The 14,412-nt window shown below is 43.0% G+C and overlaps 1 protein-coding gene across 1 annotated transcript; it reads left to right on the top strand.

Moving 5' to 3' along the window:
- Window positions 1-244: 244 nt before the first annotated feature.
- On the top strand, window positions 245-12,278 carry ecac (epithelial calcium channel; the record flags this gene model as incomplete). Its single annotated transcript, NM_001124455.1, is given in 16 exon segments — window positions 245-333; window positions 2,303-2,463; window positions 5,447-5,667; window positions 5,772-5,912; window positions 5,998-6,096; window positions 6,191-6,366; window positions 6,459-6,611; window positions 6,691-6,770; window positions 10,051-10,186; window positions 10,297-10,383; window positions 10,491-10,567; window positions 10,683-10,848; window positions 10,989-11,055; window positions 11,238-11,506; window positions 11,712-11,818; window positions 11,956-12,278. Coding segments are annotated over 15 exon segments (2,184 nt in total). The 5' UTR covers window positions 245-333; window positions 2,303-2,332.
- Window positions 12,279-14,412: the final 2,134 nt, after the last annotated feature.

Consider the following 14,412-nt stretch of genomic DNA (forward strand, 5'->3'; position numbering starts at 1 on the left):
ACGTTCAACATGTTTTAGCAGAATGTCAAGCAGCCTTAGTATACTGCGGTAAAGGATTCCAATAAAAGTATGGATCTTCCCAAAAGATAATGCTCAAGTTATGACTACTACTCCTTTCCACCATTTGGCCCCTCCCTCCCTCCCCCTTCCTCTCTCCTCTCTCTGACATCCATCCTCCTCTTGACCTCCTCCCCTCCTCTTGACCTCCTCTCCATATATAAAGATCCCCACCTGTGAATCCTTCTCTTTCTCAAGTCAGCTTGACGTTGCATGTTCCCTTAGTACCTGACTGTCAATTAGGAGTAAAGGATTAACTGTTTTCTTCTGTAGAAGGTAAGTGAGTCACTCCACCAATTAGGAGTAAATGACTAACTGTTTTCTTCTGTAAAAGGTAAGTGAGTCACTCCACCAATTAGGAGTAAAGGACTAACTGTTTTCTTCTGTAGAAGGTAAGTGAGTCACTCCACCAATTAGGAGTAAAGGATTAACTGTTTTCTTCTGTAGAAGGTAAGTGAGTCACTCCACCAATTAGGAGTAAAGGATTAACTGTGTTCTTCTGTAAAAGGTAAGTGAGTCACTCCACCAATTAGGAGTAAAGGATTAACTGTTTTCTTCTGTAGAAGGTTAGTGAGTCACTCCACCAATTAGGAGTAAAGGATTAACTGTTTTCTTCTGTAAAAGGTAAGTGAGTCACTCCACCAATTAGGAGTAAAGGACTAACTGTTTTCTTCTGTAGAAGGTAAGTGAGTCACTCCACCAATTCGGTGCCTTTAGAGAAGTATAACTTGATTTAAAAAAAGTGATTTCACAAAATTGTAACATTGCCATAATATTTTTGGGGGGCCATCTCAAGTGGTAAAATAAAATAAAATAAAAAATAATATAATAGGTGCCAAATAAAGTAACAGGGTTGACAAAGTAAAAGGGTTGATGATTTCATCTTAAATCCGCCATGAATCAATCCCCTTGAGACAGGCAGAACTGAAGCTTGTTGTTTGCAACAGGGAGTGGCAATTGAATACAAGCTTCACAATAAAAGTGTAATTGTTAAAACATTTCTAGCCTGTCAACCTATGGTTAATAGTGTTGGCGTGTTGAGCTTGACCCACTTAGTTTTCCACCACAAAACAACACAAAATGGCCAAAAATAGTAGAACCAGCTCACCTGCTTTTACACTATGATTTGACTATTAGATGTCAAATGTTTCTTCAGAAAAAAAAAACATTTTAAAAGGAACAGTTTACCCATTTTGAATTGAGAGTTCAGTTCACACAACAGGGTGGACCTTAAAATGAGGGACAGACATGAAAGGAATAATACTTTTCAAAAATGTCTTTGGCGAAAACTTAAGAGAAATGTTTGGGTTAAGTGGGTAGCAATCTAACTAGAAGTCACATAGGGGGCACAGAGGGACATGTCAAAATACTGAATTTGGGCACTTTAGCAAGTCTTTATTCATATAAAAAATCAGATTTATTGAATTCTCCATGTGGTATGTATTAAAGCGATAAGAGAAGAAGAGAATGGCCTTTCTAAGGCTGTCCCAGATGGCACCCTATTCCCTGTTAAAGAGCACCACTTTAGACCAGGGGCCATCGGGCTCTGGTCAGGAGTCGTGTACTATATAGACTACGAGGTGACATTTGGGATCCAATCTTGGATACGTGAGCGGTTGTTTTCTCGAAGTGTATCAGTTCATTTCGTGTGTTGCTCAGGTGGTAGTACATGGAGCTTGCAACGTCAGGGTTGATGTGGGTTTGATTCCCATGGGGGGAATTCAGTACAAAATGTATGCACTGACTACTTTAATTCGTTCTGGATAAGAGCGTCTGCTAAAACAAATAAAATGTAACAAATATTTTTTAAATGTCAAGGGCACTTCATTTAATATAACAGGGTCTTAAAATGCAATATTGGTTCACAATTTCTACTTGGAATATCAAAGGGACGCAAAAGGCACTCTTTTTGTGGAACAATAAGTATTTACCTTTTACGTTTTACAGAACTGTTTAGAATAGGATAGAATAGAGAAAAACAACGTTATTGTGGACATCTTCCTTTGCCTGGATTAATGGGGAAATATGGACCTCTGTTTCAGGTTCAGCTCTGGTCTGTGGAATGGTGCAAACCTAAGTGATCTGTCAGTTAGTTTGCTGACAGCTCACACATTCTAGATTTGATTTGAGTCCCTAGTACATAAGGAGAAGGATGTATTTCTTTCTGAGTTAAGTCTGGTGGTAGGACATCTCTGTTTCTGACACTCAATTTCTCTCACACACATGCACGTCTCTCTCCTCCCAGCCATTTCAAATAGACTCACCATATGAGAGGATGGCCCCGGCCTTGGCAAGATCTGCTCCAGGTGAGCTCAACCATTGGTGGAGCCAGTTTAGGTTCCGCCTCCAGAACAGGAAGGGGTGGAAAGAGATGCTGGATGAAACTTTTTTGCTGCAGAACAAAAGGTGAGTTTCCTGTTGGTAAAAAATAACAGTGACTGTCCGGTATTGGTTGATATTATATTATTACAAGTTGGAAACTCTGAAAATATTAATTATAACCTGGAAGCAACGAGTTGTGTGTGTTCAAAAGCTTTGAACTCACTTAGAACGCTGATTGGCTAAACCCAAACTGGCTAAACCCAAACCGGTAATCTGGGAGGTATTCCCTTCATATTAAAAATGACTTAGGAATTAATGGTGGGCTGAAAATGTATTTTTTCTGGATGGTTTGTCCTCGAGTTTTGCCTGCCATATCAGTTCTGTTATACTCACAGACATTATTTTAACAGTTTTAGAAACTGTAGAGTGTTTTCTATCCAAATCGACATATCCTAGCTTCTGGGCCTGAGTAACAGGCAGTTTACTTTGGCCATGCTTGTCATCCAGACATCAAAATACTGTCCCTAGCTCAAAGAGGTTATTAATCATTTGTATTTTTTTTATTATGTTTTGTTGTTGTACTTAACTGCCAAAAATACTGCTACCGGGGTCATTTCCTTAGTCAAATCAAATCAAATCAAATGTATTTATATAGCCCTTCGTACATCAGCTGATATCTCAAAGTGCTGTACAGAAACCCAGCCTAAAACCCCAAACAGCAAGCAATGCAGGTGTAGAAGCACAGTGGCTAGGAAAAACTCCCTAGAAAAGCCCAAACCTAGGAAGAAACCTAGAGAGGAACCAGGCTATGTGGGGTGGCCAGTCCTCTTCTGGCTGGCTTAGTATCCCACTTGGCAAATCAATGTTGTTTCCACTTCATTTCAACCCAAGAAATCTATGTGATCTATTTTGAATCAACATGGAAAACTTATTGGATTTGGAAAAAGTCATCAACATAAGGGCATTTCGTCTTGGCTGAGATTCCACTATCGGGATCGATATGACAACAGTCAGTGAAAGTGCAGGGCGCCAAATTCAAAACAACAGAAATCCCATAATTAAAATTCCTCAAACGTAGAAGTATTTCACACCATTTTAAAGATACACTTATTGTTAATCCCACCACAGTGTCCGATTTCAAATAGGCTTTACGGCAAAAGCACCACAAACGATGATGTTAGGTCAGAGCCAAGTCACAGAAAAACACAGCCATTTTTCCAGCCAAAGAGAGGAGTCACAAAAATCAGAAATAGAGATAAAATTAATCACTAACCTTTGATGATCTTCATCAGATGACACTCATAAGACTTCATGTTACACAATACATGTGTATGTCACGCCCTGACCTTAGAGAGACGTTTTATTTCTCTATTTGGTTAGGTCAGGGTGTGATGTGGGGTGGACATTCTATGTGTTGTTTTCTATGTTTCTTTATTTCTATGTTTTGACCGGGTATGGTTCTCAATCAGGGACAGCTGTCTATCGTTGTCTCTGATTGGGAATCATACTTAGGTAGCCCTTTTTCCCTCCTTTCAGTGTGGGTAGTTGACTTGTGTTAGTGGCACTTGTGTTAGTGGCCCTCGTAAGCGTCACGGTTGTTTATTTTGTTTTGTTGGCATCATTCCATAATAAAGGAAAATGTACCTTCACCACGCTGCGCTTTGGTCCACTTCTTCCTCCACCGACGACTGCCGTGACAGTATGTTTTTTTCTCGATAAAGTTCATATTTATATAAAAAAATCTCAGTATACATTGGCACGTTATGTTCAGTAGTTCCAAAAACATCCGGTGATTTTGCAGAGAGCCACATCAATTTACTGAAATACTCATAATAAATGTTGATGAAAATACAAGTGTTGTGCATGGAACTTTAGATACACTTCTCCTTAATGCAACCGCTGTGTCAGATTTCAAAAAAGCTTTACGGAAAAAGCAAACCATGCAATAATCTGAGTATGACGCTCAGAGACCAAACAAGCCAAAAAGATATCTGCCATATTGTGCAGTCAACAGAAGTCAGAAATAATATTATAAATATTCACTTACCTTTGATCTTCATCAGAATGCACTCCCAGGAATCCCAGTTCCACAATAAATGTTTGTTTTGTTCAATAATGTCCATCATTTATGTCCAAATAGCTACTTTTGTTAGCGCGTTTTGTAAACAAATCCAAACTCACAAAGCGTGTTCACTAGGAATGTCAAAAAGTTCCGTTACAGTCCATAGAAACATGTCAAACGATGTATAGAATCAATCTTTAGGATGTTTTTAACAAATCTTGAATAATGTTCCAACCGGAGAATTCCTTTGTTTGCAGAAAAGCAATGGAACGCAAGCTACCTCTCACGTGAACGAGTGTCACGAGGTTGTGGCACTCTGCCAGACCCCTGACTCAAAGAGCCCTTATGAGCCCCTCCTTTACAGTAGAAGTATCAAACAAGGTTCTGAAGACTGTTGACATCTAGTGGAAGCCTTAGGAAGTGCAACATAACCAATATCCCACTGTATCTTCAATAGGGAATGAGTTGAAAAACGACCAACCTCAGATTTCCCACTTCCTGGTTGGATTTTTTCTCAGGTTTTTGCCTGCCATGTGAGTTCTGTTATACTCACAGACATAATTAAAACAGTTTTAGAAACTTCAGAGTGTTTTCTATCCATATGCATATCTTAGCTTCTGGGACTGAGTAGCAGGCAGTTTACTCTGGGCACCTCTGGGTACCTTATTCATCCAAGCTGCCCCCAGCCATAAGAAGTTAACCTCATTCCAATGACAAGGCCACATTTTTTTGTTGATTTCCTGTTGAATTCACAATAGCTGACAACTCAACCAAATGTAAATCAAAATTAGACGTTGAACTGATGTCTGTGCCCAGTGGAATATGACATCAGAGCTCAGCATGTGGGAGTAGTCTGCGCTCAGAAATGATAGACAGTTTCCCACTAGTAATTACCAGCTGGAGGAGCATTCAAGTGAATTTTTCCCAGTCATATGCTGATAATTACAACATGTTATGAATGCAGCATTTGAATTTTAACTTGCAAACACACTCTCTCTCCCATAGGACGAATGGCGTCCCTCTCTTTTTTGCCGCCAAAGAGAACAGTGCAGGTTGCATTAAGAAACTTCTGGACTGTGCATCCACTAACATCTTTGAGAGAGGGGCTCTGGGGGAGACCGCGCTGCATGTGGCAGTTATGAATGATAACATGGAAGCTGCTTTAGCTCTGATGGACGGAGCACCTGAACTCATCAATGAGCCCATGACCTCTGACCTCTTCCTTGGTACATAAACTCTCACACACAAATACACTATAATATCATAAAACTCACACAGATATTTAATCACACAGTCATATATTCTCTCTCTCTTACTCGCTCTCAATCAGGCATGACACCTCTCCACATTGCCGTGGTGAATCAGAACTTTAACCTAGTCCGCAGTCTGATTGGTAAAGGGGCGGATGTGGCCACGCCCAGAGTCACAGGCCTGTACTTCAGGAAGAGAAGAGGAGGGCTGCTCTACTATGGTAAGATGATTGTTTGTGGTCTGTAAGGAGTAGAAAAATGCATTTTGGTAAATGTGGTTATTTGATTCCGTTTGCTTTACTTTAGGTGAGCACATCCTGGCATTTGCGGCCTGTGTGGGGAATCAGGACATCATCTCCATGGTGATCAACGCAGGAGCCAGCACCAGGGCCCAGGACTCCATTGGTATGAAACATTCCTCTTTATTTTCCTCGTCCTGCCCCTCTCCTCTCTCTTCTCCCTTTTTCAGCAGTTTAATATCTCCTTCTCTCCCCCCTAGGTAACACAGTGCTCCACATCCTGGTCCTGCAGCCCAATAAGACTATAGCATGCCTGGTGTTGGATCTGCTGTTGGCACGTGACATTGAGCTGGACCAGGCTGTGCCACTAGACATGGTGCCCAACTACCATGGCTTAACACCCTTCAAACTGGCTGCCAAGGAGGGCAACCTTGTGGTGAGGATGGCTAGAGGGATAGAAAGAAGGGGACAGTGGGAGACATGGGAACAGTAAAACATAAAAAATGAAACAATATCTGTCCCTCCCAGGCCTTCCAGCACCTGGTCAATCGGAGGCGAATCAACCAGTGGAACCTGGGACCCTTGACCTCTAACCTCTATGACCTCACAGAGATCGACTCCTTGGTTGCCGACGACGACTGCTCTGTGCTTGAGCTCATCGTGGGCAGCAAGAGGAGAGAGGTACAGTACATTACAAAACACAAACATGATACATTGTAATATACAGTACAGGGAAACTGATGATGATCTCCTACTTCAGGCAAAGAGGATACTGGAAGTGACTCCTGTTAGGCAATTGGTCAGTCTCAAGTGGAACCTCTATGGAAAACATTACTTTAGGTAACAACACATACAATGAGGGGGAAAAGTATTTGATCCCCTGCTGATTTTGTACGTTTGCCCACTGACAAATACATTATCCGTCTATAGTTTTAGTGGTAGGTTTATTTGAACAGTGAGAGACAGAATATCAACAAAAATATTCAGAAAAATGCATGTCAAAAATGTTAGAAATTAATTTGCATTTTAATGAGGGAAAAAGTATTTGACCCCCTCTCAATCAGAAAGATTTCTGGCTCCCAGGTGTCTTTTATACAGGTAACGAGCTGAGATTAGGAGCACACTCTTAAAGGGAGTGCTCCTAATATTAGTTTGTTACCTGTATAAAAGACACCTGTCCACAGAAGCAATCAATCAATCAGATTCCAAACTCTGGATGTCAGGGACAAGATTGTAGACCTACACAGGGCTGGAATGGGCTACAAGACCATTGCCAAGCATCTTGGTGAGAAGGTGACAACAGTTGGTGCGATTATTCGTAAATGGAAGAAACACAAAAGAACTGTCAATCTCCCTCGGCCTGGGGCTCCATGCAAGATCTCACCTCGTGGAGTTGCAATGATCATGAGAACGGTGAGGAATCAGCCCAGAACTACACGGGAGGATCTTGTCAATGATCTCAAGGCAGCTGGGACCATCATCACCAAGAAAACAATTGGTAACACACTACGCCGTGATGGACTGAAATCCTGCAGCGGCCGCAAGGTCCCCCTGCTCAAGAAAGCACATACAGTGCCTTGCGAAAGTATTCGGCCCCCTTGAACTTTGCGACCTTTTGCCACATTTCAGGCTTCAAACATAAAGATATAAAACTGTATTTTTTTGTGAAGAATCAACAACAAGTGGGACACAATCATGAAGTGGAACGACATTTATTGGATATTTCAAACTTTTTTAACATATCAAAAACTGAAAAATTGGGCGTGCAAAATTATTCAGCCCCTTTACTTTCAGTGCAGCAAACTCTCTCCAGAAGTTCAGTGAGGATCTCTGAATGATCCAATGTTGACCTAAATGACTAATGATGATAAATACAATCCACCTGTGTGTAATCAAGTCTCCGTATAAATGCACCTGCACTGTGATAGTCTCAGAGGTCCGTTAAAAGCGCAGAGAGCATCGTGAAGAACAAGGAACACACCACGCAAGTCCGAGATACTGTTGTGAAGAAGTTTAAAGCCGGATTTGGATACAAAAAGATTTCCCAAGCTTTAAACATCCCAAGGAGCACTGTGCAAGCGATAATATTGAAATGGAAGGAGTATCAGACCACTGCAAATCTACCAAGACCTGGCCGTCCCTCTAAACTTTCAGCTCATACAAGGAGAAGACTGATCAGAGATGCAGCCAAGAGACCCATGATCACTCTGGATGAACTGCAGAGATCTACAGCTGAGGTGGGAGACTCTGTCCATAGGACAACAATCAGTCGTATATTGCACAAATCTGGCCTTTATGGAAGAGTGGCAAGAAGAAAGCCATTTCTTAAAGATATCCATAAAAAGTGTTGTTTAAAGTTTGCCACAAGCCACCTGGGAGACACACCAAACATGTGGAAGAAGGTGCTCTGGTCAGATGAAACCAAAATTGAACTTTTTGGCAACAATGCAAAACGTTATGTTTGGCGTAAAAGCAACACAGCTGAACACACCATCCCCACTGTCAAACATGGTGGTGGCAGCATCATGTTTTGGGCCTGCTTTTCTTCAGCAGGGACAGGAAGATGGTTAAAATTGATGGGAAGATGGATGGAGCCAAATTCAGGACCATTCTGGAAGAAAACCTGATGGAGTCTGCAAAAGACCTGAGACTGGGACGGAGATTTGTCTTCCAACAAGACAATGATCCAAAACATAAAGCAAAATCTACAATGGAATGGTTCAAAAATAAACATATCCAGCTGTTAGAATGGCCAAGTCAAATTCCAGACCTGAATCCAATCGAGAATCTGTGGAAAGAACTGAAAACTGCTTTTCACAAATGCTCTCCATCCAACCTCACTGAGCTCGAGCTGTTTTGCAAGGAGGAATGGGAAAAAATGTCAGTCTCTCGATGTGCAAAACTGATAGAGACATACCCCAAGCGACTTACAGCTGTAATCGCAGCAAAAGGTGGCGCTACAAAGTATTAACTTAAGGGGGCTGAATAATTTTGCACGCCCAATTTTTCAGTTTTTGATTTGTTAAAAAAGTTTGAAATATCCAATAAATGTCGTTCCACTTCATGATTGTGTCCCACTTGTTGTTGATTCTTCACAAAAAAATACAGTTTTATATCTTTATGTTTGAAGCCTGAAATGTGGCAAAAGGTCGCAAAGTTCAAGGGGGCCGAATACTTTCGCAAGGCACTGTCTACATGCCCGTCTGACGTTTGCCAATGAACATCTTAATGATTCAGAGGACAACTGGGTGAAAGTGTTGTGGTCAGATGAGACCAAAATGGAGCTCTTTGGCATCAACTCAACTTGCCGTGTTTGGAGGAGGAGGAATGCTGCCTATGACAGCAAGAACACCATCCCCACCGTCAAACATGGAGGTGGAAACATTATTTTCTGCTAAGGGAACAGGACAACTTCACCGCATCAAAGGGATGATGGACGGGGCCATATACCGTCAAATCTTGGGTGAGAACCTCCTTCCCTCAGCCAGGGTGTTGAAATGGGTATTGAACGGGTATTCCAGCATGACAATGACCCAAAACACACGGCCAAGGCAAAAAAGGAGTGGCTCAAGAAGAAGCACATTAAGGTCCTGGAGTTGCCTAGCCAGTCTTCAGACCTTAATTCCATAGAAAATCTGTGGAGGGAGCTGAAGGTTCGAGTTGCCAAACGTCAGCCTCGAAACCTTAATGACTTGGAGAAGATCTGCAAAGAGGAGTGGGACAAAATCCCTCCTGAGATGTGTGTAAACCTGGTGGCCAACTACAAGAAACGTCTGACCTCTGTGATTGCCAACAAGGGTTTTGCCACCAAGTACTAAGTCATGTTTTGCAGAGGGGTCAAATACTTATTTCCCTCATTAAAATGCAAATCAATTTATAATCTTTTTGACATGCGTTTTTCTGGATTTGTTTGTTGATATTCTGTCTCTCACTGTTCAAATAAACCTACCATTAAAATTATAGACTGACAATTTCTTTGTCAGTGGGCAAACATACAAAATCAGCAGGGGATCAAATACTTTTTCCCTCATTGTACAGTGATCATGTTCTGATGTTGTGTTTGAGATGCTGTCATTTGTTTATGTCTAATGTTGTGATGTTATTATTGTGTTGTGTACAGGTTGTTGCTGCTGCTGTACCTCCTGTACATTGGGACCTTCACACTGTGTTGTGTGTATCGCCCCCTAAAGGACGCTCCAGAGAATTACACTGTATCTGACATGGACAAAACCATCCGCGTGCAGAAAACTCTGAAGGTGGGAGAGACATGAAGGCATCTTCATATGACAGCCTGTGTGCAAACCTCAATCAGAGGTGTTCATATGAACCCTTTGTGATCCACGTGCCCTGTTCTCTGTCCCTGTAGGAGAGTTATGTGACCTATGGGGACAACTTGCGTCTGGCAGGAGAGATGATCAGTGTCCTGGGTGCCCTGGTTATTCTGCTACTGGAGGTAAAACATACATCACCCAATAGTTTTTCATGTCACTTATATTTACACTGTAGATTAGATCACATTATTGGCTGTCAATATAATCTGTGTTATTCCCAATTCCTAAGGTCCCAGATATGCTGAGAGTAGGGGCCAAGCATTACTTTGGACAAACGGCCCTGGGGGGGCCCTTCCATGTCATTCTGTAAGTCAACCTTGGTGCCTATGTAGCATTTATTACCTACCTAGTGATGTTGTTGCGTTTTGTCATGTCTATGTAGCCTTTATAACCTGTGTAACAACCTATGTTTCCTCCCCAGTATTGCCTATGCGTTCCTGGTGGTGCTGCTGTGTGTGTTCAGGGTCAGTGGGGTGCAGGGGGAAACAGTTGTCATGGCTGTGTGTCTGGTGCTGGGCTGGAGCAATGTTATGTTCTTCGCCCGAGGCTTTCAGATGCTGGGGCCTTACGTCATCATGATACAGAAGGTATGTAAGGGAAGCAGACACACACATGTGAATGCACACACACACACAAGCATTAGCATGACGTTACTGTAGAATGTATGGTTTTGCTGTTTTGATTCCCATATTAAACTGCTGTGGTGTTTTGTCTCATTTCCTCCTAGATTATATTTGGAGACCTGACCAAGTTCATGTGGCTGAGCTTCATCGTGCTCATAGGGTTTTCCACCCGTAAGTACATTCTGTAAAAGAGAAACTCAAAAACCATATTAATAGTACAAATGTATTAAACCAAATATAATTCCTATTTTTATTTGCCGGTTATTCCCCCTCCCTCCCTCCCTCCCTCCCTCCCTCCCTCCCTCCCTCCCTCCCTCCCTCCCTCCCTCCCTCCCTCCCTCCCTCCCTCCCAGCCCTGTGGGTGGTGTATATGACTCAGGACCCAGACTCTCTACCTGCGTACCGCTCCTTCCCCATCACGCTGTTCTCCCAGTTTGAGCTGAGTGTGGGTCTGATAGACCTGCCAGTGGACCACACCATCACAACGCCCCCTATTGTCCATGTGCTGCACTGCACCTTCTCTGTGGTCTCCTACGTATTGCTGCTCAACCTGCTCACAGCCATGATGAGTGATACACAATGGAGAGTTGCCCAGGAGAGGGACGAGCTCTGGAGGACACAGGTGTGCCACACACACACACACACATTTTGACACACACACATGCACACACACACTCAGGCACACACACATAGTCTCTCCTACATCAAATAAAAAATGTACATACTCCATAAAAATAGCTTAAAACCATGATGAAAGTGTATACAGCATCCCAATCAGTGCCATTCTAATGATCCTTACATCCTTTGTCCCTGCTCACTGTGTGTAGGTGGTGGCCACTACCCTGATGTTGGAGAGAAGGTTGCCCCGCTGCCTGTGGCCCCGGCTGGGGGTGTGTGGACTGCTCTACGGCCTGGGGGAGCGGTGGTACCTCCGGTAAGACAACAACACTTCATCTAACTGGCCTATTACTGTACTCTCTGTCTTAGGTGTGGTGGTGTTAACAGTGTTTCCCCATCCCCATCATATACAGGCTTTACATTATAATGACTCTCTTAATATCTCCATTGCAGGGTTGAGGATCGCAACGACCCACTGGTGCAAAAGATGCGTCGCTACGTGCAAGCCTTCTCTAAGGATGAGGACCAGAGCAAGGAGCGGGAGGAGATGGAGAACACTGACATGTCAAAAGGACCTGGAAGCCCTCTGATCAGACCCAAACACAGGGGTGGGATAGATGGATACAGGAAGTCCCTGGCACGCTGGCAGATGATTCGCCACAGCGCTCTGGGTTTAGATGTGGAACAGGAAGAGCCTGAGGATGACCAGGAAGTAAGATAGAGCTGAGGTTTAAGACAACAAAACAGATCGTTATGTTGTTATTATATAGTATACGAGGCACACACACATTTTGAAACACACATGCAAACACACACTCAGACACACACATATTGTCTCTCCTACATGCTCCATAAAAATACCTGAAAACCATGATGAAAGTGTATGCAGCATCCTAATCAATGCCCCTCCCCCATATTCTCCATGGTAAGTGGTTCCTTCCTAGGTGAACCACTGAGCAAAGATATGTGTGAAGACTGTATCATGAGTGAAGGAGGAGAGAGTGTCGAGTGACACACAGCGTTTCATCTGATTTTAGCTGCCGGTGATGGGCAGGACTGTTTGTAAATGAATTTGATCAAGCTATGTTGATTCCTTCTTGATGAATAAATAAAGCAAGACGTAAAGAAGTGCACCTTCAGGGGGGTTGCTGATGACACTGACGAAGGCTGAAACGTTTGTCTATCTACCCACCCTTGAATGAAATAAATACAAAAAATGTACCTTGAATCTCTTTTTTGAGTGTGGACCAGCTAAACAATTTAGGAATTCTATTACATTTTGCTACCGGCACCTGTTCTGGGTGCAGTGGTCACAATAAGTTTCTCTGTCATATTAGCCACCTAGCAATTTTATAAAGTTTGTTTTAGCTAGCCAGCTAGATCATCGTAACTAGCTACCTTGTCATTTCAGGCTATCAATTAAGTTAGAATGGCTTGTCTAACTAGCTTAGCAGGCATGCCAGCTGGCAAGGTTGCTAGACTTTAGATAATACAAAAATTGCTTTAATTCTTGTCTTATGATAGAATACACACCACATGGCCAAAAGTATATGGCACCCCTTCAAATGAGTGGATTCATCTATTTTCAGCCACACTCATTGCTGACAGGTTTATAAAATCGAGGTTTATAAAATCTCCATAGACACAAATTGGCAGTAGAAGGGACCGTACTTGAGAGCTCAGTGACATTCAACGTGGCACCGTCAAAGGATGCCATCTTTTCCATCAAATGTCTGCCCTGCTAGAGCTGCCCGGTCAATTGCAAGTGGTGTTTTTGTGAAGTGGGAACATCTAATAGCAACAATGGCTCAGCTGCGAAGTGGTAGGCCACACAAGCTCACAGAACAGGACTGCTGAGTGCTGAAGCGCGTAGTGTGTAAAAATCGTCTGTCCTTGGTTGCAACACTCACTACCGAGTTCCAAACGGCTTCTGGAAGCAACATCATCAAAATAACTGTTTGTCGGGATCATCATGAAATGGGTTTCCATGGCCAAGCAGCCACACACAAGCCTAAGATCACCATGCACAATGACAAACATCAGCTGGACTGGTGTAAAGCTCGCTGCCATTGGACTGGAGAAGTGGAAACGCGTTCTCTGGAGTGATGAATCACGCGTCACCATCTGACAGTCCGACGGACGAATCTGGGTTTAGCGGTTGCCAGGAGAACTCTACTTGCTCAAATGCAAAGTGCCAACTGTAAAGTTTGGTGGAGGAGGAATAATGGTCTGGGGCTGTTTTTCATGGTTCGGGCTAGGCCCCTTAGTTCCAGTGAAGGGGAATCTTAACGCTACAGCATACAATGACATTCTAGATGATTCTGTGCTTCCAACTTTGTGGCAACAGTTTGGGGAAGGCCCTTTCCTGTTTCAGCATGACAAAGCCCAAATGCATTCACAAAGTGAGGTTCATACAGAAATGGTTTGTCGAGATCAGTGTGGAAGAACTTGACTGACCTGCACAGAACCCTGACCTCAACCCCATCGAACACCTTTGGGATGAATTGGAACGCTGACTGTGAGCCAAGTCTAATTGCCCAACATCAGTGCACAACCTCACTAAAGCTCTTGTGGCTGAATGGAAGTGCCTGCAGCAATGTTCCAACGGTCAGTGGAAAACCTTCCCAGACGAATGGAGACTAGCTTGTTTGATTGCCTTGCGAAGGGAATAGCTACACTGTTTGTATTCTTTCATGTTTCCAGTCACCTTGCCCTGATTAAAAGCAATGGTTTGCGCTTTCAGTTTTGCGTGAATGCTGCCATCAACCACAGTTTCTGGTTGGGGAAGGTTTTAATTGACGCTGTGGGTTCAACATCACCGATGCACTTGCTAATAAACTCGAAACCGAATCAGCGCATTCATCAATGTTATTGTCTGACACTATGCGGAACATATCCCAGTCCACGTGA

Source organism: Oncorhynchus mykiss, chromosome 2, assembly GCF_013265735.2.
Source record: "Oncorhynchus mykiss isolate Arlee chromosome 2, USDA_OmykA_1.1, whole genome shotgun sequence".
Taxonomy (NCBI): domain Eukaryota; kingdom Metazoa; phylum Chordata; class Actinopteri; order Salmoniformes; family Salmonidae; genus Oncorhynchus; species Oncorhynchus mykiss.